The 27,683-nt window shown below is 38.8% G+C and overlaps 1 protein-coding gene and 1 pseudogene across 1 annotated transcript; one reads left to right on the forward strand and one right to left on the reverse strand.

Annotated features, from left to right (window-relative positions):
- The first annotated feature begins 3,182 nt into the window (after window positions 1-3,182).
- On the forward strand, window positions 3,183-9,982 carry LOC149768094 (uncharacterized; annotated as a pseudogene).
- Window positions 9,983-20,866: 10,884 nt separating this feature from the next.
- LOC103717730 (putative pectate lyase 5) lies at window positions 20,867-27,583 on the reverse strand. The gene is made up of 4 exons (XM_008806223.6): window positions 27,355-27,583; window positions 26,381-27,281; window positions 26,088-26,293; window positions 20,867-21,248 (listed from the first exon to the last, which is right to left on the reverse strand). The coding sequence occupies exons 1-4, from the start codon at window positions 27,504-27,506 to the stop codon at window positions 21,044-21,046; spliced, it is 1,464 nt and encodes a 487-aa protein (XP_008804445.3). The 5' UTR covers window positions 27,507-27,583; the 3' UTR covers window positions 20,867-21,043.
- Between the last annotated feature and the right edge of the window lie 100 nt (window positions 27,584-27,683).

The following is a 27,683-nucleotide window of genomic DNA, read 5'->3' on the forward strand; positions in this document are numbered from 1 at the left end:
GAAATGAAGAGTTCATCCGGGGTGAGCTTGGTTGAATTTGAACATAGTTTGTGGCTCCGGAAAACAAGCCTATATAATTTTTTTCTGGGGTAGAAAGCTAAGCCACGAGAAATAACAATAAATAAAAATAAAAGTGATGGAGGAAAAGTGGACCACCCCACACATACGGTTAAAGCACCTGAATCCGACGACAGACGTAATCTCAATAAGTATGGCCTCAGCAAGTACGGCCCTGACAAGCATGACCTCGACAAGCACGACCTCGGCATGCATGGTCTCGGCTAAGCAAAGTTCGATTGACCACGAGGTCAAGGAAGACCTAGTCAGAAGCTGAGACCGACCTCGACTCCACCAACAGTCAAGTCGGTCCGCCTAAGGAAAAGATCACCAAATCCTCCATATCCGGGATCAAATCCCGCAATCTCCGCCACAACGCCTGTCAATATTTGAATCCGCGCAATCTCAACCGATCGCCAGCTAGCCTGAAATCTCGTGTCATCTAAAATAATTCATTTAAATCAAGATTTGCGCAATCACATCCGATTGTGTGTAACCGCTACACCCCCTCCTATAAAGAGAGGGGAGACTCCGGGGAGAGAGGCATCTTCTCCCCTCGCCAAAAAATACATTTCCATTAAAATATCTCCAAATTCCTCTTTGACTTAAGCATCTGAGGGCCTTCGCCGGAACCCTCGGCTAAAGGCTTCTTGCAGGTCCGCCGGAGACAGCCGTCCGCCACTGCACTGTTTTCCAGCAACAAAAGGCATGAGGAAATACATTGTCGCGCAACTTTCCAAGAGCAATAGAATCGAAATCCCAAATTGTGCAATACAAGTGCATAGCAACAAATGTAACACCTCTACCATAAACCAATAGAGGTGCGACCCAAGCTCAACTTTTTGACAATTTTTGCAGCCCAATGTTCCATTTTTTAATCCTCCCTGTAGACAACAGTAAAAGAAGAAAGAAAGAAAGAAATTGGTCGGGATATTTTAACACGGCATCTAAAATCTTCCATCGAATCCTCAAGGAAATCAGAAGAGATTAAACCAGTCATTCTGGATGGATATTTTTCAAAGGCCCAAATTCTTTGCACTAGAAATTTCAACAGAAGTCAGGCTAACAAAAAGGCGAAAGCCATGGCTCAAAGTGGTGCATTCCATTGACTTGACCAGCACAAGACAATATAAATCAATGGACTTGGTCAGGAAAATACTATGGAGCTCCTATATACAGAAATAGTTAACAAGGCTCATCTTTTGTGAAACTAATCATTCAGCCACCCTCAATCTATCGGACATATTCGCATCTTTAATCCAGTTGCCGCATAGCAAAGAAAAATTCTCGAGTATATGAAATATGTTGGAGGTTGATAGGATTCAAAGTTCTAGATATTAATCCTGTTTTCTTTCATGAAAACAGAGGGTAGCAGCACTTGTACTGATGATACATGCCAAAATTAATGATGTAACATCGAAACATTGAGTATGGTATCTATTGTTATGGCTAATATATCATACATATTGGTGTAATTGTTTCAATGTCCCAACACCTGTAATGGTGCCGATTTCGTGAAAACAATATGATATAGGTCAGGCCATCCTATTAGCCATTTTAGAAACCATAGCTTTATTTCTTGGCCAAACCTTCCTCATGCTCGCCTGTGGACCAAATCCATCATCAATATAGACATCATGACATCACTACAGAAAAACTCACCTTTTCCGGCGCTTTTTATAACCTTTACCAACGCTTATAAGCGTCGGCTAAAGTTTCGGCGACGCTAACCAAAGCGTCGCAAAAACGTCGGCGATACCGGAGTGGCAAAAGTTTGCCGACGCTATATAAAAGCGTCGGCAAAAACAGGAATTTGCTAACGTTTAGGAATTTGCCGACGCTTATAAAACGTCGGCAAATCCCTATTCCAAAAAAAAAAAAAAACTCTATTCCGATGCTTATAAATGCCATTGTAAATATTTTTTTTAAAAAAAAATTATTACAAATCTCTAGTGGAAAGACCGACCAAAGTCTGACATCATATGGTTGGAAATAAATAAGCTTAGATCTAAATACTGGATCAAGTAATTACACAGTGATTACATTCTTAAGAAAAAATTCTTATTGGTCATATGCACCTCTATATTCGCGTTGTGCATTTCTATTCATTGCTGCAATCATCCATTGGATACACACAAAAGCCATCAAATTATGCACAGTAGATATATGTTTATAAAAAATTCTTTTATGCCAATACATACAATCTAAGTAACGCTATTAGCTGTAGAACCAATGATTGATCGATTCATGTACAGGACGTACTTGGATGAGAGGGCGGGTTGGATCTAAGAGTCATTGGATGGCGTCGCATTAAACAACCGATGTGTCATCCTTCTGAAATTCCTTGGGTCCTGTTTCGGTTTCACTCTTGTTAGTTTCACTCTCGTTGCATGGTCCCTCCTCAATCAGGCAGCAAATCCACTGCACCGGTGGAGGAGCCCAAAAACCAGAGGCACCGGTGGCCGCACAACAGTTGGCAAACGTTTAATCAATTTTATTCAATGGAGGAACAGTAGGTCAAGCACAATAATTACACACATAGATGATTACATAATTAGACCTAGGTATATAAGATACAGGTGTTTCCCTGTATCCAATTTTTAAAAGGTTCATGTGTTTGATTCTTCTAGGTGTTTCATGTTTTTGACTATTATCTATGATGTTGTTTTATAAGGATAACCTGTAAGTACAGTGAATTATGCTTCAAGAAGATACTGTTTTACTATTATTTTTAATGTATTTGACCATTTTTCAACTTATTTCCAGTACAAAATTCAACTGGGAGACCGGATGTTCCCATCATGCTTTAATAAAATCTCAGTTTGCAATTATTCTGCTCATATTGCAAGTACCACTGCACTGTCTTCGAGGAAAGTTCACCAATATCTCCACAGTCAGCATGACACGTGCTCCATCCTTGTCGTCCGGACCATTAATGCCACACGTAAATTAGCTAATTGTGGATTAAGGCTCACCACGTCCAGGTCATCCTTATCAACTTTGACCTTAAGAATAAAAAGACAATACAGAGGGCATGGAATTCCTCCACTTCTCAGAAAATGTGGCCATGTTTCTTCTACCTTGTGTGATAAGGTTGAAGCGTGACAAAAACATTCGTGGAAGCTATGACTTTTCAACCATACCTCAAAAGCACGGCACATATTCCATCTTGCTTTCCATTCCACTCGGACATCGATTGTGGAAAGTTTTTCACCAAGTCTGGCATGGAAAGAAAATTACATTACAACCAGGCCTGTGGAATTTCTTCGCTATAAATCCTGACGGATGCTGAACAGAGGCCTCCATGCAACCTCTCAAGCATGGTGTATCCTTTCCATTTCAATTTCTTCAAGCTACTCTCAGGACTTTCCCTCATGGCCGGTGGTGGATGCAATAGAAGATCCCTCACTATTAAACGTGTCATGCTGATTGGGTTCCTCCTGTGTATAGGAGTCATTCCGTTCTGCCTCTGCCTAGGCACTGAAGATGGCTCCAAGGTCGGGGCCACCTGCATAGAGAGCGAAAAGAGAGCTCTCCTTGCTGTCAGAGCTGATATCTATGACCCTGGTGAGTGGCTCTCTTCTTGGACGGGCCAAGACTGTTGCCAATGGAGGGGTGTCGGTTGCAACAACACCATCAACGGCCATGTGGTAAAGCTTGATCTCAGATACCCGTATGCTTATGATTTCAGTCCTTTTACTTTTGAAACAACTGGAGAATTCCCTAGACCGAGTAAGGTAAATCCTTCTATATCTGGCTTGATACATTTGAGGCATCTGGATTTGAGCATGAACAACTTCTCTGGAGCACCCATCCCTGAATTCATTGGTTCTCTCATGCACTTGGAGTACCTTAACCTCTCCTATGCTTGGTTCGGTGGAGCTATTCCTCGCCAGATTGGAAATCTATCGAAGCTGCACTATCTAGATCTTCGGGTTGGAGGTGGAATTGAGTATGTAATGGACGTGAACTTTGAATCTTATCCGAATGCTCTACTATGCGCTAATGACCTTCAATGGCTATCTCGAATCCCCTCTCTGCAGTACCTTGACTTGAGTTTTGCCGACCTCTCCAAAGCTTCAAATTGGCTTCATGAGATCAATATGCACCCTTCTCTATTAGTCTTGAAATTATCTTCTACAGGACTTCCTGGTATTCCTTCGACTCTACAGCATGTAAACTTCACTTCCCTCACCATGCTCGATCTCTCTGTGAATAATTTTCAATCTGCCATCATCCCCCACTGGCTGCTTAATATTAGCAGCCTTGTTCACCTCGATCTCTTCTATTGCGAGTTTCTTGGGAGGTTATCAATTGCTGCTGATCTGTTGGGGAATCTCAACCATCTAAAGTATTTGGATTTCTCTAGGAACCAAATTACTGGACACATTTCGCAATCTTTGTAGAATAATAAACAGTTGGAGTATTTAGACTTATCTTGGACCTAATTACTGGGCATACTACAGAAATATTTGGAAATCTTAGCCAACTGAGGTCTTTGGCATTGTCTGGCAATCAAATTAGTGGTGAAATTCCAGAAAACCTAGGAAATTTTAGTCATCTAGAGGCTTTATATTTGTTTCAAAATAGAATTAGTGGAGAAATACCAGAGAACATATCGATGCCCAGCAAATTGGTGGAGTTGGACTTACGACAGAACAGTCTTGGAGGAGAAATCACAAGTTTCATAGAAGGATTTTCTAAATGCATTAATAATAAATTGCATGGGAGTAGCTTTTTGCCGAGTTTAGCAACGCTTGAATTATCCTACAATAATTTCAGTGGGACAATTTCAGAAAGTTTGGGCCAGTTATATGGACTCAGACATTTAGATCTGTCTTACAACTCCTTTACTGGAAACTTGACTGAAGTACACTTTTCTAACCTCACAAGGTTGTCTTACTTGGATCTATCTTACAACTCCTTGAAAATGATCGTAAGTGACGGTTGGATTCCTTCTTTCAATGCTTCTACTATTTATATGTGCTCTTGCCATGTGGGACCAAAATTTCCTGCTTGGCTTCGAACACAGATACATCTAGAAGGATTGTGCCTCTCTGAAGCTGGAATTTCGGACAAGATTCCATCATGGTTGTGGTATAGGGATATAACGTCACTCAACATATCCTATAATAGTTTGGAAGGACAGCTACCAAGTTCTCTGGGAAGCCATTTTTTGGAGAACTTGATTTGAGCTCCAACTGCTTTTCTGGCCCAATACCTAATCTAAAGGCAAAACACATTCTTCTTCTCTCCAACAACTCTTTTTCTGGACCCATTCCCTCGATCTTTTCTAAAAACGAGAACCTTTATGTACTCTCTTTGTCCCACAACTATATAAATGGAAGCATTCCGCAGTCCCTTTGTAATTGGACTTCATTGGAAGTTCTTGACCTCTCCAATAATGAGTTGACTGGAGGATTTCCAGACTTCTGTATTTGTAATTTGTCTTCATTGGTGGTTCTTGACCTCTCCAATAATCAATTATCTGGAGGATTCCCAGATTGCTGGAGCAAGTCACAACAAGGAATCCTTGGAGTACCAAAAAGCAAAAGAGTAAAAGATACATCTAGCACAATGGCATATCCTATGGAACTCCAATCTTTGCACATGAGAAACAATAGCTTATCTGGTGAATTTCCTTCCATCTTGAGACTTTGTAAACATTTAGTTGTTCTTGATCTTGGTGAAAACAGATTATCAGGCAGCATACCAACATGGATTGGAGAAAGCCTTTCATCTCTAAGAGTTCTTCGACTAAGATCAAATTCCTTTGATGGTAATATCCCGATGCAAATATTTAGTCTGTCTTATCTTCAGGTTTTGGACCTGGCATGCAACAATTTTTCAGAAAATTTGCCATCATCTTTTGGAAATTTTACTGCCATGGTTGAGATACCGGAAGGAAGCAAACCAATGCTTTCAAATATTAGCATAGTGCCATATTACGAAGAGAGTCTCTTGATAGTTGCAAAAGGATTAGAATTTGAGTACACTAGCGTGCTTTCACTGGTTACAAGTATTGACCTATCACAAAATAATATTTCTGAAGAGATACCTATTGAAGTGACAAATCTCCATGGACTGCATTTCTTGAACTTGTCTAGGAATCATTTTATTGGAAAAATCCCACAAAATATTGGTGACATGAGGCAGTTGGAATCACTTGATTTATCAATAAACAATCTCTATGGCCAAATTCCACAAACCATGCTTGCTTTGAATTACTTAAGCCAGTTGAACTTGTCATATAATAACTTGTCAGGAAGAATTCCATCAGAAAACCAATTTTGGTCCTTCAACGACCCCTCCATTTATATTGGTAATCATAATCTTTGTGGACAACCAATGCCAGATTGCCCTACTAAGGCACCTCCACATCAAGAAGAGGAAGAAGTAGATGAAGATAACTCTGATATGATATGGATTTATGCCGGTGCAGCATTGGGATTTATCATCGTATTTTGGGGTTTCATTGGTGCAGTGATGATCAAAAAGGATATCAGAATTTCTTATCTTCAATTCATTGACAAAATATGTGACTGGATTTATGTAGAATTAGCAATAGCATTTGCCAAGCTGAAGTTTGTTATGGGGAAGAGCAACTGCAAGCATAGCTAAGCAATTACGGATGGTGCTGCAATTATATAATTATTCGAACGATGGTGGAAGTGCCTCCAATCCAAATATGTAAGGATATGAACTTAAGAACTTTTTGAATGATTGTTACTTTTATTGTTTTGTTGCATGTATGTTGTTAAGTTAGAATGCTATCCATATTCGCCACCATTTGCTGATAAATGAAATCATGTTTACTTACAATTGGTTGTTTATAATTTTGTGTCACACTAGCCAATTGATACCATGGCAGTAAAACACCTAATGTCTCACACAAAAGGCCTTAAGTATAAGAAGACAAACATAAACACCTCAAGATTATCTACATCAGACAATAATAAAAAATGTTAAATAGACTAGGATATGCCCCACTTAATTATCTATTTTAGCTCCATGATGGAAACTATATTTGCTACTCTTTCAATGTCCATCACTTATGTTTAACTTTATCCTCATGATGAAATTCTAAAAAGTAAATATATTTCCCGAGTCTATTTCTTTAAGTTCCACCAAATCAAAGAGGAAAGAACCTTGGTGATTGGTGGAAATAAAGTATTTTTCAAGCTTTATAGGATATGGGGATTTCTTATCTTTGATTCATTGGCAGAATATGTAACTAGATTTATACAGAATTAGCAATAAAATTTGCCAAGCTGAAGCTTGTCATGGGGAAGAGCTAGCAATCACAAGCATAGCTAAGCAGTTATAAATGGTTCTGGGATGTAGTGCTCTCTCTCTCTCTATCTATCTCTGAATGATGGTGGGAGCACCTCCAAATCACATATGTAAGGATCTGAACTTAAGAACTTTTTGAATGATTGTTTCTTTTATTGTTTTGCTACTTGTATATTGTTCAATTAGAATGCTATTTGTATTTGCCACCATTTTGCTTATAAATGGAATAATTTTCTTGGTACAAATAAATGAAATAATAATTAGTTAGAATTAGTTGTTTTTGTTTTTATGTCACACTAGATAAGTGATATCATGGGAGTAAAACATTTAATGTCTTACACGAAATACCCTAATCATCTCAAGATTATCTACATGACACGATAATAGAAATTGCTAAATAGATTAAGATATGCCCCACTTATTTATCTATTTTTTAGCTCCATATGGAAAACTATTTTTGCTACTCTATCGATGTCCTTCACTTCTATTTCTACTTTGTCCTCATGATGAAATACTGAAAAGTAGATATATTTTATGACTATATCTTTAAGTGGATATATTGTTTTGTTAGAAGTCTATTTGTATTACATCTATCTCATAAATCAATAGTTGTTCGCTACCATTTGCTCATGAATGAAACAATGTTTAGTTAGAATTGTTGTTGCTATTTTTATTTCGCACCAGCAAAGTGATCCTATGGTTGTAAAACACCTAACGTTGCACACAAAATATCATACTTCCATAAGAAGACAAACATAAGCACCTCCAGATTATCGATATGACAGAATAATAAAATGATTAGAAAGACTTATATATGTCCCACTTACTTACCTATTTTGACTTGATGTGGGAAACTATATTTGCTACCCCTTCAATGTCCATCACTTCTATGTTAACTTTGTTTTCACGATGAAATACTAAAAAGTAGATATATCTCTACTCTATTTCTTTATGTTCCGCATTGTCAAAAAGAGAGGAATGTTGGTGATTGGTGGAAATAAAGTGATTTTCAAGATCAATAGGATTTAAATATTGATAAAAATAAAAAATTAAAAGAATGACTTAGGATATGAGGGTGCCAACTAGTCTAGTTAGTTAACTTTCTTGTGTTGATATAGAAAATAGAGGAGGTTAGCATATAGAATGACCAAGCTTCACTAATCCTACTTCTCTAAAAAAAATAAAAAATAAATGACAACAAAAAGGAAAAAGAGGAGGTTAGCATATAGTCTGGAACAAGAGAGGCATGGAAACCGCATCATTTCTTAGCCATATTTGGTTGCTGGGAATAGAAATTAAGCATGGTTTGTTCATTTCAAGGAAATCTATTCCTGGATAATTACTAGTTTTAATTCTTGTTTTTTGATAAGCTAGGTAATTGGAAGAGAGCGAAACAAACCTTATAGTATATAGTCTAATATATTATTTATAACCAATATTATTATAAGACATAAATGTTATAATAGTGTTTATATTTGTAATATTATGGCACTAGTGTTACAATATTATTGTTGATACCATATTATTATAAACTAACGAAAACACTTATCAAAATATATTAAAATAATACAATGTGATATATAATATATGATTTTGTACAATTTATAATTTCCACAAATATAATAATAGAATATAAAGTATTATTCGGTGAAACTTGTGCTATTAATATTGTAATACAAATATTAACATTATAACAAAATGTTAATCTTCTATTATAATACTGATATTATTATAGTGCTTCAAAATAATGCAAATATAAATAATATAGAGTATAATATAACGATATAATTATTATATTTTAAAAACTATATTCATATATCAATCAACTCAACTCAATTAAACCTTAATCTCGAACTAGTTGAGGTCAACTATATGAATCATTTTTCTCCTTTTTTTTCTATTTAGGTTATATTTCTGAAAAGTGTAATGATATCAAGTCTTTCTTTACTACTACTTCATCCTATGTAACTTTTAGTGTTACTCTACCCTCTTTTTCTTTTATATGTATCAAATCATTTTTCTAGTATATTTTTTGGCCCATATTGTATATGTTTAAACCATATAAATCGTCCTTCTTTCAATTTGTTTTTAATTGGTGCTACATGGTTTCAACAGTTTACTATTTGATTTTGATGATAACAAACCATTATGTCACGTGGGCCAAGTGGGAGAATGTTAGCACATCTCCTAATTCTAGGAGACTTGATGTGGCCCACTTGATCAAGTTTACCCATATCAGGATAAATACAACTTTGTTTAAATGGTGACTTAATCCAATCTGATTAGAGGTTATTCAGAGTTTATCTTATCAGGTGGTTTCCGTAATGGATGAAAACTAATTAGAAATAAACTTTAAAGATAAAAATCCAGATTCCTAACCTAGCACTATAAATAAGCCTGTAGATCTATTACCTAAGGCACTCAACTCCTGCATAGGTTAGAAACTTCGGGTCTCCTCTCTCTCTTTCGCAGGTTTCTTCTTCCTCCCTCTCGTGTCGGCGCTTGATCAAAGGTGTTTAATCTCAAGGGTGCTCAATCAACGATGGCTGGAGAGTATTAAAAATTTTATATTGATTTATAATTCCGTTGTGCATGACTGCATGATTACCCAACAAAATAACAATAAATAAAATTAAAAGCATGAGGAAACATAATATCGCAGAGCTTTCCAAGAGCAATAGAATCGAAATCCCAAATTGTGCAACCCAAGTGCATAGCAACAAATGTAACACCTCTACTATAAACCAATAGAGGTGCGACCCAAGCTCAACTTTTTGACAATTTTTGCGGCCCAATGTTCCATTCTTTAATCCTCCCTGTAGACAACAGTAAAAGAAAAAAGAAAGAAAGAAATTGGTCGGGATATTTTAACACGGCATCTAAAATCTTCCATCGAATCCTCAAGGAAATCAGAAGAGATTAAACCAGTCATTCTGGATGGATATTTTTCAAAGGCCCAAATTCTTTGCACTAGAAATTTCAACAGAAGTCAGGCTAACAAAAAGGCGATAGCCATGGCTCAAAGTGGTGCATTCCATTGACTTTACCAGCACAAGACAATATAAATCAATGGACTTGGTCAGGAAAATACTATGGAGCTCCTATATACAGAAATAGTTAACAAGGCTCATCTTTTGTGAAACTAATCATTCAGCCACCCTCAATCTATCGAACATATTCGCATCTTTAATCCAGTTGCCGCATAGCAAAGAAAAATTCTCGAGTATATGAAATATGTTGGAGGTTGATAGGATTCAAAGTTCTAGATATTAATCCTGTTTTCTTTCATGAAAACAGAGGGTAGCAGCACTTGTACTGATGATACATGCCAAAATTAATGATGTAACATCGAAACATTGAGCATGGTATCTATTGTTATGGCTAATATATCATACATATTGGTGTAATTGTTTCAATGTCCCAACACCTGTAATGGTGCCGGTTTCATGAAAACAATATGATATAGGTCAGGCCATCCTATTAGCCGTTTTTGAAACCATACCTTTATTTCTTGGCCAAACCTTCCTCATGCTCGCCTGTGGACCAAATCCATCATCAATATAGACATCATGACATTACGGCTCATCTAAATGGATGGAAAAGAAAAAACACAAAATGCATGCAAGCAGGGGGATCATCATCATCCCATTTGCTTTCAGCTCATGTCTATAACACCTCTAACAACAGGTTCAATAGTTACTGTAGTAGTATAATGCTCTCATCACAATTATAATGTAATGTATTAGTAAATATTTGTGACCCCCTGTCGACTTAAGTCTCGAATTCACATAGCAGTGGAAGCTGAGGACATCTATAACCTCTAACCTAAATATATGACACCCTTGTGTTGAACCTGGTTCGTTTAAATGATTTAGGAGGCGACCGGCACATTATTCGAGGAATTCAATTCCTTGTGGTTGACTTAGATGTCACACCCTACTAAACCATGCATATGTTTCAATCAAGTCTTTTTTGAAGATAGCTAAGACATAGTGACAATGTGATTGTTAGTTCGCCGGCGACTCTCTTGACTGCTGAGCATTATAATTATTTTTGAGATCTTTTATATGAAGGATGTTCTTGAGACATTATGCACGCCAAGGACCGTAATAATGCCACAGAAAGCTTCTTTATTCATCTGTATTTCTTAATAATAATTTTTTGTATGATTTGGTATGAGCTGATGCATCAGTTGGGTGCTCTTCCTGCAGCGAATCCATGATGAGTGATGACCTAATTGGTATGTTCTTCCAATCATTGTCCCTAATAATCTAAATGACCCACTGGCCCATCTGATTAATGCACAAACTATTCTTCCCAAGCAATGACATCACAAGATACAATTTGGTATGCCCTCATTCTCAAATCTAAAGAGAGAAGAAAAGAATTAAGAGAAATGTTTCCATTGTAATAGCCACTAGCCCCCAATGGAATTTCCGTCAAGGGTAGGGCTTGGCATGAAACTTAGGTATACAAGTGATAATTCATCCCTGGAGTCCATCATTTAGGCTTGTCTCACTTTTGGATAAGAACTTTCCTTTTTTTTTAAGTTGATTGTTGTGTGCCATTATTAAAATTTCAATAGTGTGTAGAGTAAATTATGCACTGACCTCCGCCCATTGCTGTTCAAGCATGAAGATGTCACACGAGAGAGAGAGAGAGAAGAAAAACCCCACGAGAGTAAGAGGTGACCCAAATCTTCTAACCTATTCAAGACTTGAGTGCCTTAGATGAGAGATCCACATGCTTATTTATAATGCTAGGTCTCTAATAATTTCCATTCATCACGGAAACCACTAGATAAAATAAACTTTTTATTTGATTATATTTAATCACCATTTAAACGAGGTTTATTTTTATGTGGGATAAACTGATCAAGTGGGCTACATCAAGCGGAGACGTGCTAACTGATATTCTCTCGTTTGTGCCCTTTGCCCCACAGAAATCCTTAGTTTCAGTTATAATATGCTAATAATAACGCGCTTAGTCGACTCATTAATTGGATTAGCCTAGAATAAAATAATATTTTTTGAACTAGATAAATATTATTTCAAATAAATAAACAGTAAAAAATGATCATTATTTGAACAATTCTTTTATATATAAATCACTAGAGCGGCATTTGGAATTATTATAATGGCCGACATGGTGAGCTTTTCTTCTCAGCTCCCATTAGCTTTTCCCCTGTCCCTAAAAAGAAAAGGACGAGGGCTCTCTATCTCTCCCTCGGGCCTATGCAGCGGTGCATGTGAAGAGGACTAAGGTGCTGGAAAGAGACATACTACCCGAAACCGTGTGCTTTTGATAGATAATATCCAAACACTGGTTGCAAGTGTTTTAGAGAAGATTGCTTACCCGTGATTTGCAAGTTGGAGTTGGTTTTGGTTTCATACAGAGTATTGTTGATTAACCGAAACCAGTTCGAGAGCCCTTTTATTTGATATGTTATTATTTTTTTTTTCTCTTATCGACACCGATTCTCATTCTTATTCCGAGCCAGCTCCTCTATGTCGTGACTTTGACTTTGAGTATGATGAATGAGTGGAAAGATCTTTTATAGAAGTTTGCTGTCTGACCCAACCAATGAGTTTGTATCGAAAATATATCCCTTCTGCAGGGGGCATTGGCCTGGGACAGGAAGGGAAGAGTGGTCGAATAGTCAAAAGCGACAGACTGTAAATCTGTTGAAGGTTTTCTACGTAGGTTCGATATATATATATATATATATATATATATATATATATATATATATATATATATATATATATATATATATATATATATATATATATATATATATATATATATATATATATATATATATATATATATATATATATATATATATATATATATATATATATATATATATATAGTGTTATCAGTTGGTTGCTTAGAAATATCAGATCTCTCAAAGCTCCTTGCAGAGCATTGATGCTCTGAATATGTAGTTCTCTTGGCCTGTCCGGGAGATCATGATCATGTATTAATTATTTGGGGAGAAACACTAAGAAGGATTATTAGACAAATTACATGTGGAATAATGAAACGAATAAAGAGATCAAGAGTTTAGAAGGTTGGCTCAGCTACATTTTTTTTGGTTAGGGCACAGCTTCCAATTCGGTATTTTAAGATTGCCATGCAAGGGAGGTTGGGAGTTTGTCTTTTTTTTTTTTTTTTTTTTTTTTTTAAACGGTGGAGTTTGTCTTTTACCAAGGAACTGAACATGGGCTATGCATGTGGAGAAAGATGGAAATGCAGCTCAAGTTTTGGGGCACATATAAACATAGGATCTACGGCAAAATATGAATTATATATACGCAGAATTCCCTTGGTGATGGATCTTTAGAGATGGAAATTGAAGAGTTCAAGTAGAAATTATGTATTAGCTGCTTAAATATGAAAAGATTCCTATATTTTTTTGAAACTGAATGTTAAATCGTAAAAAGTCATCCTTAAAAAAGAAAAGAATAAATTATAGTGACACCGCTTTAATTTTGGACATTTTTCAAAGCCACCCTCTCAACCTTAAAAAACTTTCAAACCGACTATTTAAGTTTCCAAATCATTCCAAACTGGTTCTACCATTCACCTCCGTTTCACGTAGCCATTATATGGTAGCATAAAATTGTATCATAAGGAAAATACCCTTTGTATCAGTTGTTTGAGTGAAGTTCTAGCACATATCTCAAAGAACTCTTAGTATATGATGCATAGTTAATGATCACCCACTGCATAGATCTCAAAGCACTCCAAACATCTTCATTAACCTCCTGCACAGTTCTCAAAGCATCCTTAGTATATGGTCCATAGTTAAGGATTACCAATCGCACAGATTTAAGAGCACTCCGAACACTTGCATTCATCCTCTTGCATATATCTCAAAGCATCCTTAGGGTATGACCTATTATTAAGAACTGCCCACGACATAGATCTCAAAAGACTTCGAATTCTTTCATTCATCCGTCCGCACATATCTCAAAGCATTCTTAGTACGTGGCCTATAGTTAAAGATCACCCACCGTGCACATTTTAAAGCACTCCAAACTCTTTCATTTATCAACCTGCATATGGCCCACAATCAAGGATCACCCACTACACATATCTCAAAAGCACTCCGAAGTACTACCCTATTCATCTGCCTAAATAGAACTTAAAGTACTCTTAGCATATGTCATATAATTAAGGATCACCCCCCATAAAGATCTCAAAGCACTCCGAACCTCTTCATTCATCCACCAGCATAAATCTCAAAGCATCATTCGTATATGACCCATGATTAAGGATCACCTATTGTGCAGATTTTAAAGTGCTCCGAATCCCTTCATTCATCTTTCTCTATTGATTTCAAAGCACCCATAGCACATAGCTCATAATTACGGATCACCCACCATACAAATCTCAAAGCACTTCGAACTACTTTTTTCATCCACCTACACAAAATCTTAAAGCATCCTTAATATATGTCCCATAGTTAAGGATCACCCACTGCGTAGATTTCAAAACATTCCGAACTCTTTCATTTATCCGCGCTCTTAAGAGGATGAGGGTATTTAGGTTATTTGTAATGGCAGACTAATGTAATCTGCTGGTTGGAAAGTAGGAGGATCAATTTGGAATGATTTGGAAACTTAAAGTATCAGTTTCAAACTTTTTAAAATTGAGGAGGTGTCTTTGGAAAATATCCGTTGTCCAAGTATGTCGCTACAATTTTTCCAAAAGAAAATGCCTTATATATGATCAATGTTCCACCGAGTACTTGCTTGCATTAATATTATCAATTGGATGGTGAGGTGGGATTTGGTTTTGGTTGGCATCAGCCCTATAGGGATGGGGATTAGTCCCTCCTCGTCTCAAGAAAAAGAGGGACCGAGTTTATTCGAATATAAATCCATTTTAAATATCGAAACTGAAATGATTTGTTATAATTTGAATTTTATGATGTATAATGGGTATATCCTCTTATTGCCAAAAAATAAAAAAATGAAAAAAGTGGCATATCCTCTAAAATTCATTATAGGAACCCAGAAAGGGGGAAGGCTAAACAAGATTATATAATTGAGATGTCTCGATAAAGTAGGGTAGATCAAGGCAGTTTGGTCTTCAATCTAGTGTTGGGGTTGTTTACTCTTGCTGAGCTTGAATGAAAGTTCACTTTAGCTCCGCTTAATCAAAATTCAATATGATGTGGATTTTCTAGGAACCTATTGGTCACTTAGGTCGGCCACTTACAGTTAATAAAGATGAGATTTTGTTAAATATCCTCAGCCTAATTTAGCCATCCTCCTTTCTCCAAAAAAAGATATATCTAAGGACTCATTTGGTTCGTAAGAAGAATTTTATCTCACCAAAATATTTTTTCTAAAAAAATGATGTCTAGGTATATGATACATGAAAAAGTAGTTTTTGCATATTCGGTTGGCTATCGAAAAATAATATAACAAATACTTTATACAGTGATTTATGTTTGATCGAGTATCTACTTTCTTCAGAAAATTGTGTAAAATACCTGCAAAACTTTCCATGCATAATTTTTAATAGCTATTTTTAAATGTAAGAATATTTATAAATATTTTAAACTAGGTATTTAAAATATTTCTTAGGTTGAGTTTTCAGAGTTCTAACAATTTTTAATAGTTAGACAACTTTTTTATATTATGATAATTTTTAATATTTTTTATATTAAAAGTATCCTAACTTCTTTATACCGTGGTAATTTTTTATAGTTTAAGATTAACTATGAAAAATAGCTATTAAGAAGATCATGATGGCTTAGGGTATTTTTGGTAAAATAATTATCTATATGACTTTTTTTTTTATGAAATATGGAAAACTTATTTCTACATAAAAGCTATTTTTTTTCATCTCCCTCATTTTGAAATCTCTATAAAAATATGAGGCATTTTTTCATTTTTCTTGTTAATCACACTTTCCTCCTCTGCAAACCAAACGAGTCCTAAGTGTAAAGCTCCCGAACATTTTACATGGATTGCCACCCTATGAGGCAATTGCCCGGTGGCCTCCTCAAGCAGAAAAGAGAACTGACAAACACATCCTTATACTAACAAATAATTCTAATGGAAGATAAGCACAAAAACTATACATATTTTAGGTCCTAGGAGAGCTCTTTGCTGCATAATATTTTTTACATTATAAAACTTGGTTTCCATAGTCATTACCGTGTACAATTTTAAGCCCTTTTGGTTACCCATAATTGTCATCCAAACTAAATTCGGCTCGGTCCCGCATGGCTCATCGAACCACTTCAGCGGAGTACGGGTCTCGTTTCAACCCATTTACACCAAACCAAGCGGATACGAAAGGGAATAATTGTTGCTTCGATTTTCTAATTTTCTAAAATGAAGACTAGCGTCTTATTTTTATCTGGCAGCATTCCATTTGTACGTACCTGAATTAAAATTATACAAACTTAGGATAATTAAGATAGTACAAATCTATGTACCATCCAGGGGCGGCCCAATGCATTTGGGGGCCTAGGGCGAACTCACTAAATGAGGCCTTTTTTAAAATAATAATAATAATAATAATAATAATAAATTTTTAATAAGTATAAAATACTTTAAAAATTTATTTAAAAATAATTCGTCTAGCTTTTTGAGATGCAAAATTACTAATCAAACTTTTGTACTCAAGATTCATTAAAATATTATTTTCAATCGATAATATAGCTAATCCATTTAATCTTTCTTGTGACATAGTTGACCGCAAATAAGTTTTTATCAACTATAATTTTGAAAAACTTCTTTCAGCAGAAGCAACTGTTACAGGTATTGTTAACAATATCCTATAAGCAATGAATGCATTTGGAAAAGAATCTGTTTTTTTAATAAAACTTAAAGTATCAATAGGGGTACTAGTTTCTATTTGTAAAACTTCTTTTAAAACATTTAACTCCGAAAACAGATCAAGACCATCAATATCAGAATATTCACCGTGCTTTAAAAAGTTTTCAAGATTAAGACAACACTTTTTCAAATTCTCTTCATTCAAAGATTTTAACTTTCTAAAATTAAACAAAAAACCAAAAACATCTTCATATATGGTGAATTGTTCAAACCTATTTTGAATTAAAGAAATAGCTTGATCTACTATATATAAAAAGTAATCAATTCTAAAAGATTCTTCAGCTGATCTTGTTGTTTCATCATTACTATTTTCATCAAATTGTTTTTTTCTACGGATCACACGTTTTTCACGAAATATAGGTTCTATTTCCATTTCATTTGCAATTTCTTTAGATGAATTCAAAGCATTCATGAATCCATTTTCCCTATAACTTTTCAAATAAGAAAGAAGATTTTTTAATTGATCTATAGCAACATCAATATGCATGTCTTCAGATTGTAAGTTCTTACTAACTGAATTAACAGCAAACAATATATCGTACCATATATTCATGCCTAACAAGAATTCAAAATTTTCAATCTCATATGTAGCTAAACATATAGCCTCACTCTTTATTTTAGGATCTTCACTAGTTTCCGCTAATTGAACTAATGCATCTCTTATTTTAGGAGCTTAATGTTTAATTGCTTTGACACTTTCAATACGACTTTCCCAACGTGTCTGTGACAAAGGTTTAAGTGTTAATGTAGATACATTATCTTGTAAAATTTTCCATCGTTTTGTAGAAGAAGAAAATAAGGTATAAATTCGTTGTATTACTCCAAAAAAAGATATAGCCTTAGGACATGAGTTAGCAGTATCACATAATACTAAATTTAAGTTATGACATCCACATGGTGTGTAAAATGCTCTAGAATTTATATCTAATAATCTTCTTTGTACACCTTGATGTTTTCCTTTCATATTAGACCCGTTGTCATACCCTTGTCCTCTTATATCATTAATATCAAGTTTATATTTTTCTATTATATTTATAAGTGCAACAAAAAGGCCTTTTCCAGAGGTATCATCTACTTCTAAAAATTCTAAAAAATATTCTTCTATTTTTACTGAACTTGTTGAAGTATCTACACATCTTAAAACTAGGGTCATTTGTTCTTGATGGCTTGCATCAGGAGTGCAATCAAGTATTACAGAAAAGTATTTTACTTTTTTAATCTTTTTAATTATTATAGTTTTAATTTCAGATGCTAACATTTGAATCAATTCATTTTGAATCTTATGACCTAAATAATGATTGTGAATTTCACCATGTTGAATACGTCGAATATGTTCTTGCATTACTAGATCAAATTCTGCAATCATTTCAATAAGACTTAAAAAATTTCCATTATTGCTTTGATAAATCTTTTCATTCTTTTCCCGAAATGCTAAATTATTTTTTGCAAGATTTTTTACGACAGCAATAATTCTCAATAATACTTTTTTCCAATGATCTTTCTCTTGGTTTATTTGTTCTTGGAGACTTTTATCAATTGTCTTATTTTTCAATAATCTCACTTCTAAATTAATCCATTTATTCATGCTAGTAATATGTTCATTAGTTATTTCATGACTTTTGATCATAATACCTAGATTTTTCCAATTCCTAGTTCCTTCATTGACTAAGTGACTCGTGTTAGGTGTTGAATCAAATAATTTACAACAAAAACAATATACTCTATCCAAATTCTTCGAATACACTAACCATCTTCTATCATATTTTTCACCATTAGGTAATTTACGAATGTAATGTAGCGTAGAGAAGTGCCTATTATTTTCATCCTTAGGAAAATGAAGATCATAATCTCTAATTGGACCTCTTTCTACTAATAGATCTCTCAACCTTGTATCGATTTGCTTCCATTGACCAGGATCGTATATATTTGTAGAAATAGAACTAATTTCATTAAGCTCTACACTATTCTTATTTATCCTATCTTCATCTAATTTCTCATTATGTTCTTCACCATGAATATGGTTGTCAATCTCATTTTGTTTCATTCCTTTCATGTCATCTTTTAGCTCTATTTCAGGTGCTTGTTCTGTTGTTAATTCCTGAGTTGAACTTGATGTAGTGTTTTGTTTGTTTGTCATAACAAATTTATCTAGAGCTCCTTTTTGAGATTGAATGAGTTTTTCGATTTTTTTTTTTTTAAGTTTTTCATATCCACATTCATATTTTCTATTAGACATTTGAATATTAAAATTATATTACCAAACAAAACAATTAAGATAATTACTACAAACAAATTAAAATATAAAAGAGAAAAAATAGAAGAGAAAAATTGTAACAAAATTATAGAAATTGCAATAAAATTAGGAAAATTAAACACTGGATGTCGAAAATATAATCAAACAACAAAAGGAGGGTTAGAAGGATCACACCATATGCTGTGCAGCTTGTGCTACAGTGCCACTAGGCCCACTACCCACAGTCCCACTGAGTCACTGTCAGTGTCACAGACTGACAGTCTCTCAGTCTCAGTGAGACGGACGGGAGGGCTGAGGGGACGGCCGGGCCCGCTGGGGTCACGGGACAACGGGAGCCGGGGCCGGGGAGGGAGGCGAGGAGGTCATGCTCACGCCGTCTGCCGTCACAGCCTCACACCTCACGGGAGCCAAGGCCGGGGGCGGGCGAGGAGCGGAGGAGGTCACGGGCTCACGGCTCACGGGAGTGACGGACTAACGGCCTGACGGTGTCACAGGCCGCAGGCGGGGTCCGGGGACTGGGAGGCGCTCAGGCGGAGGAGACGACCTCGCCGGCTCGCTGGATTGAGCCGGACGGGTCGACGGGCGACGGGGTCACGACCTCACGAGAGCCGGGGGCCCGAGAGGCGGGAGGGAGGCAAGGAGCCGAGGAGGTCGCGGGCGGCGGGACCGCCTGGATGCCGGGGAGGCGGGGACGGTCGCGGGATGCCGGGGCCCGAGGAGGCGGGGAGGCGGACTGGCGGAGGCGCGGCTACGCGGGGGGAGGCGAGGAGGAGACGAGTAGACGACCCAGGCGGCAGCCAGCAGGCAGTCGCACCTTCACCTTCACGGAACAGTCGAACAGAGACACAGAGTAGAAGAGGATTGAGGAAATAGGAATGAGGAGCAGAGGAGGAGTGGAGGAGGAGTGGAGCAGGATGAAGATTTTAAAGAGAGCCAGAGGGCAGAGAGGAATGATGGGCGATGGCATCATGGCCGATGGGAATATGGGATCAGATTAAGCCATTGAGGAGGAGTGGACAGTGGAGAACCCGGCGACCCGCGTCTTGTCGAGGTAGCCGTTGGCTCCTGCTGTCCTGCGGGCTGTGGCCTTACCCTCTGACTGTAGTCTGTAGCTAGCTACTAGCTAGGAGCGGGAGCTGGGAGGGTAGAGCGTAGGATGCCGTCGCGGGGCCTTCTCTCGAGCCGGGGCCTTGGGCGACCGCCTAGGTCGCCTAAGGCTTGGGCCGCCCCTGGTACCATCTTATACGTGGTGCTTGGGTCCCATCACGTGAGTTCCAAAGTAACTAAGATGAGGTATTAAGCGATGTAATAGGCATCAGTCTAAGCACACATCCTTACAATAATGTTCAGCAACTTGGTCTAGCATAATCATGCTAGTATTCAGCATATGATGCCATGCACCACGAGGTGGCTCCAAGGATTGGAGTAAAACTTGTAGACCGAGACGCACTCCCAGAGTTCTTATTACATTGTAATAATTAAATTTTAATACCATAACCTCTATAATTTAAAATGATTAATATTCTTCATTTAAATTTCTATCATGAAGAATTTATCCCTCAAAGGTCTACAGCTACAAAGGATGCAAGCTCAGTAGAGAGAAGAGAGCAATGAGTAGGGAGGAACACAAAATTAAAAGGGAGCAGCAGTGTGAAGGAGGCGATGGTGCGCCGCTCGCAAACGCCATCCCGAGGCTTCCATATCCTGGTCCACTGTATGCCGTCGTGCCGGTCCCTCCATTGCTGACTCCAGAATAGCCCGTCCCCATATCGTTATCCCTGTCAATATCACGGATACGCCGGCATCAGCACCTACGATACTCTACTACGTAACAGTCCTCTTGCATTTATTCCACGTAGAATAATTTTTGCAGCTATGTATTAGGAGATGGAGACCATGGGATATCCCAAGGGGCGTTACAGCTTACCATCACCCAAAAATGGGATTGTGGGAGACATGATTTTGCTAACGTGAGTTAAGTTCTAACAAATACACTTAATAAAATCAGAAAATAAAATATCTGTCCGGGATAACTCCTTATTTTCAGCCCACAAGATGCTACGGGCATGACTAGTTCTAACCGGTTTCACCATGTAGAATTACCGCATCAATCACGGAATTATATGTGTGTGAATGATACAAGAAAGTACACTGCAGTATCATGTGAGAGGAACCTAATTCTTATAACTTTTAGCGGATAAACATTAAACTTTTAGGCACTTTTCCCACCACTGGTGTGGCAGGCCATGAGCGAACACTGTTCTCAAGATTCAAAACTACTTCCAATCACATGCTGCCGCAAAAGGATACAAGTACATATAAAAATTGGGCATGAAGTATTTCCCTTGGTATTTTGAGATTGCTAGAAAGGGCAAATATGTTTTCCTGATTTAATCTTTGAGATGGATGTTTGACAAATTTTGATGGATCTGGAAAAATCTAGTTAAGATTCCCACGGACATTGGACCATCTACAACCCAAGTTATAGCAAATTTCTATGTGCATCAGTATCAGTGACTGCTACACGATCCATTGGGAACTACAAGAGTTATGCGTAGTTTATGATGTCATCTAGGCTTTTTAGTGCTCCATTATATCAATCTCTACCATTATAGAGCCTTTGATCATAATCCTTGAGCTGTTATCAATGGCTCAACACCATATATCCTTTGATTCTATAAATATTAGTATTCAATAAAAATATATCCTAATTGGTTTTATTCTTGATTAAGAATGATAGTCAATAAAGTCTACCGGCTAAATGTGAGAGTATATCTATCAAATTGTAAAATTCATTAATAATTCCTATTATCATAACTTTCATGTTTTTCTCAAAGTAAAAGACATTAACGCAAGAGAATTATTAGTTAGACAAAGATCACCATAAATAAACCACTAGTAAATTCATCTGAACATGTATTGCTATAATACATTAAAAAAAAAAGAGGAAGAAAAAAAGATTACTATTATACATACATATTACTTCATGGTTAGATTGATCTACGGTCCAAATAATAATTTTTCCTGTGAGGCCTTATTTTTTCTTTAAAAAAAATACTATGTAAATTTACCATTATACCCCTCAGAACTAAGCGGTCAATTAGAAGCACAAAAAAGGATATTATAGTCACTTTATAATTTATTGCTCTACTCTCACACTATCACCGCTGTTCGCCCAATAACACCATTTAAATCGTGCACTTATCATAAGACAATGTCATAAATGTATTTGAGATTTGTCCAAAAACCACCTTAAGCCAAGCAGAGGACCCTCACCCAGGAGGTTGATGCCAAATGGCAATTTATAATTCTTGTACCTTAGGCTGAGTGATGTTACAATCATTCCATGACAATAAATGAGATTTGGAGGGATCTCATCAGGTCACGAGCATCTAAGATCGTGCCTCATCCTCCACCAAATGATCCATTTCCTGGCCCCTCTCAGTGGATCCCACAGGCCGTGCAAAGCAGAGGCCGATACCCGAGAAACAGACTTCTCGGTTACTCTGCGAGGTCCACATTTGCTGTTTCTCCTTGGCAAGTTTTTAGAGAGAGAGAGAGAGAGAGAGAGAGAGGCATAGAGCAAAAGAGTATATTATTCAGTAAGGGAGTGGGTTTATCTCCCAGAGTAGAGACAGGTTGTGGGGGATGCAGGGCCCTCGAGATTCTCCCTCAAAAGAAACTCCCTCCTCGGTCGCACCAACGAGGACTTTGGCACCCTCATTTGAGAACTAAGAGGAAGGCAATGGAAAAGCTAACGCAACTCAGCAAAGCCTTTAGGCGCACCATCCTCCAGAGTTCAGATGGCCACGCCCACTTCCAGCCAGCGCATTTTTTGTGGTATGGGTTCCGATATGGGTGTCTGCTTTAGTGCAAGCAGAAATTAGCTCGACAGCCGAAGTAAAAGCCCGCTGCCCGTTCCCACTGACACCCTGGCAAAAGTTTTTTTTTCCTGATCCAACGGTCATTTTTTTTACCGAGACAACGGTCATCTTACTTTTGTAGCAGACGGTGGTCGTGTTCCTTTTGGACCTTTTCTGGAGCGGGTATTTCTCTTTTTTTGTTTTTTGTTTACCTTTAGCCCGAAAATTATCCGTTCCTATTTGCCATCTTCTTATCAACTCCTAAAATCAAATAGGATAAATAACTTTTGTATTCCTAGTGGTGAGGCAAGTAACGGAAAAGAAGCATTTCTAATGGGAAAAAGGAAGAATTTGTATGTGCCTCAAAGTTTGCAAGATCTGATTCTAGTCTTATTCTCACGTTTCCATTTTTTTGCTACTGCATCTAGCACGTAGAAACCATTAGCTACAGGCTTTAAATTTGAACGGCAGTAGAAACCAGTACACCTTGAGGTAGGAAATGATTTCGGAGTTTAGATAGATAAAAATGGAGCTTATACAAATAGGTGACCTGCGCATTTAATTGTACTAACAAGCCCAGTCAGGTCTCAAATTGGTGGTGTTATCTCACAAATCACGAGCAGGAACGGAGAAAGGACAGAGTGGACCGGCAACTAAAGCGTGAGTGAATCTATCAGAAAGAGATGAAGAATATTTTAACGGCACAATAGTACAGGAAAGGCTGCAAAGGGATGACATGGGGACCAAATACATCATAGGACCTAATAAATTTATCCTAGTTCATGCTATTACACAAGAAAAAAAAAAATAATTATTAGATACGTTTATTGGATTGGTTTTACTGATTGGGAAAATTTTTTCCCAATCAGAAGTAGAAATTATTGCTGGATCAGATCCGCCAACTCAATGGTGGATAATGGTGGACCAATCCAAAGACCAACCAAACATGTAATAGAACAAAAATTAAAAAAAAAATTCTCTGTTCCCTTGCTCCGTGCGCGGTGACGTTTCTCAGTGTTTTTTGTGCGCCGCAGTCGGCAGTGAGAAAAAGAAATGAGGCGCAGGGGGGAGGAGGAAGAGCTCCCTTCTTAATATAGCGCTTTGCAGCTCTACTTAGCGGCCCTTCTCCCACTAGGAATAGCATATTTGCTTGTGATAATGGTTTTCCATCCCAGAGCTATTCTGGTGTTTCATTTCCTGATTTCGAGGAAATTAGGGTATGTGAGCTCGCCGAAATTTAAGGTTTTTGAAAAATTTGAGGGATTTGATTCTCTATTTGGGAGAAACTTGCTTGGTTTTGAATTGCTCCACGGAGCTGACACTAAATCTGGAAATTCCGGCACCTATATGCTCAGCAGGAGCAGCTCGTCCATGGCCCTCATAGGCCTACTAGCCAATCACGTAATAACTTAGGACTTCAAAAAAAAAAAAAAAAAAAAAAAAAAAAAAAAAAAAAAAAAAAAGCTAGTCAATAGGTATTATTTGGGTTCCTTGATTTTATATAAGTATCCACTTAGCAAATAATCGATGTGGAACTAAACACACGTCCGTACGAATCCTCGTATACTCTTCTGTTTAAGCTTTGACGTCTTGTCAAACTAAGGGTTCAAATCTAATCACAAGTACTACGATCAGTCCGTGGTCAGCCCCAATAAATCTGTACTACAATATCTTATAGTCCACATAGGTTATGGGTCGGATCCGCTCTGATACCATTTGTAACAACCCAGGATCTTACCTAATAAAAATTAGTCAAAAGATATTATTTTGATTTTTAAATTCTGTATAAGTACCCATAAATTACCTAGCGAATAATCGATATGGGACTAATACACGCCCGCTCGAGTCCTCACAAATCAAGCCATGAAATTTTTGTACAAGTCGAAGTTTAGCGACTCTCCTGCAATAGCAGTCTCCACCACCTCCCCCAATGGAGGCAAGATATGGCGGTTTCGATTGAGGGATCCTAATGCCCTCATGGAGCGAGTAGCGAGGTTCCCCATCTTTGCCACCAAGGACTTGCAAAGACGGCCTTTATTCTATCCCATGCCACCGACCACTCCCTAAAGCCCAAAGCCGAGCTGCTGACTCCCGACCGTTTTGCCCAAACCTCAGTGACCCCAACGCCGTCGCCGCACGAGAAGCTCAGCATTAGAGTTTGCTCGAGAGGATGTCGATGCATTCGATGTAGACCTCCCATAGATTACTATTACATGTGTTGCCTTTTGGTTGGCTTGGTCCACCGCTAAGCTGATGTGCTTATTCCAACTAAAATTTTTTCCATCAAAAGACATTTTGTTCCATCACCATCTCCAAAGTTCTTTTTTTTCCAGCAAAATGCCCTCCATATGCTCCTGAATTCCCAACTCGGGATTATCACAAAATCAGCAGACAGCCTTCTCCACGACACAACCAGCCACGGCTTCAAGTACGCGTCTGTTATTCACTCGGAAGAGAAGCCTATCGCAACAGCTGATCGTGGAGACCTTACCCTCGCAACCCAGATTCACGCCTTTGTGCTCTCCAGTTGGCAAAAAGGATTCAAAAGCCTACCGACACCACCCAAAACCGGACCCAAACTAAAGCTACCGCAACTTCTCTCTCTCGTCACACACGCCGCGCTATATCCCCCAGAAACGGACCTCCCATAACGCTATTATAATAATAAGTAACGGTTCGCAACGCTCGTTAGCTGTGAAGAAGACCCAGAGAAAGACCCGTAATAAATGGTAAGAAAAACGAAGATGTGAATACCTGGGCCCACCGAGGACGCCGGCATTCATGGTTAGCCGGTCGATGAGGGCAGCCGACTTCGGATTAAGACTCTCCGCCTTGGCGTAGGTAGCCTCCAACCCCGCCCCCGACGGCACGAAGAAGGCCCCGTTCACCATGATGTCGCCCTCCGTCCTCCAGTTCCATCCCGTCCAATCCCCCTCCTCCGTGTCCACCCTCTTCGTCACCTACATACATTCCACTAGATTAGTCCTCCGCAGGCACATCTTATCTTACCTCCCCCAGAAAGACCAAAGCAAGAGTAAAGTCACCACCTGCTTGGCGTTGGGGTCGGAGGGGGCGGTGTAGCGATTGCCCTGGCTGTTGATGGTGGGTTCGGCGCTGCCTCCGATGGCGTACATCTCCCACTGGGTGAAGTCGTTGTTGACGATGTGAATGTAGCCGCGGCGGCAGCGCGGCATCCGCTGCACCAGCGCCTCGCCGAAGTGGTTGAAGGCGATGGTGACCTGCATCCCGATGTCCAGGAGGTACTGGTCGTTGTGCCCCAGGAGCATCACCTCGTTATGGTGGGAGAAGTGGTTGTTGGAGATGGTGATGGCGGTGGAGCCCATGATGGCGTCGATCAGGCCGTCGGAGCAGTAGGACAGGGAGCAGTGGTCCACCCAGATGTTACGGCCGCCGTAGATGGAGACGCCATCGCCGTCGGATCGGGTGCGCCAGCCGTAGTGGGTCGGGGAGGAGCGGACGTTGGCCTCGCCGGCGGGGACGCAGTGGTGGATGTGGAGGTTGTGGAGGATGATGTGGGAGACGTACTGGAGGGTAATGCAGGCGCCGCCGGCGATGTGGACGTTCGCGCCGCGGCCGTCGATGGTCTTGAAGCTGTTCACGATGAGCTCTTCGTTCAGGCGGATGGTCATGTCGCCGGCGAAGACGATCCAGAGTGGGCCCTCCTGGATGACGCCGTACCGGAGGGTGCCGGGAGCCGGGTTCACCGGGTCGCGGTCGGAGGAGTCGGTCACCACGTAGATCTGGCCACCCTTGCCGCCCAGGGCGTCGCGGCCGAACCCCAGGCCGCAATCGGCGAGCCTCTGCCGGTCGGACCGCCAGTCGCCAGAGCACCGCCAGCAGTCGTCGATCGGGTTGCCGGTGAGGCACGACGACTGGTCTTTCTCCTTGGCCTGGAGCAGGGCTCGCCGCCGGGAGGACTCCACTTGCCTGAGGCGGAACAGAGGAGAGCAGCATTGTTAGGAGAACGAGAGATTAAAGCTGGGTTCGAGAGGGGGGTTACCTTTGGACTTCGCGGACGACGGATTCGGGGTCTGGGTGGGCGTAGGGGTGGTGGGTGGAGTTGGAGTGGAGTGGGACGGCGGCGTCGGCGGGGAGGGGGAATGGGAGGCAGAGGAGGAGAATGTAGGTGGGGAGGAGAAGGCGGTGGAGCATTTTGATGTCGGCGGAGGAGAAGGAGGTAGAGGTGGCGGCGGGATATGGAGGGAGGGGGGAAGGAGGGAAGATGTGGATTTGGGGGGGAATGGGGGTGGGGTTATTTATAATAATTAGGAAGGATGGGGTGTTAAATTAATAGGATTTTGGTGATTACATGGGTTTATTTCTATTTTT

The sequence above is a fragment of the Phoenix dactylifera genome, chromosome 3 (genome assembly GCF_051530095.1).
Source record: "Phoenix dactylifera cultivar Ajwa chromosome 3, Ajwa_hap1_PhDact_Kaust_v1.1, whole genome shotgun sequence".
In the NCBI taxonomy this organism is placed as follows: domain Eukaryota; kingdom Viridiplantae; phylum Streptophyta; class Magnoliopsida; order Arecales; family Arecaceae; genus Phoenix; species Phoenix dactylifera.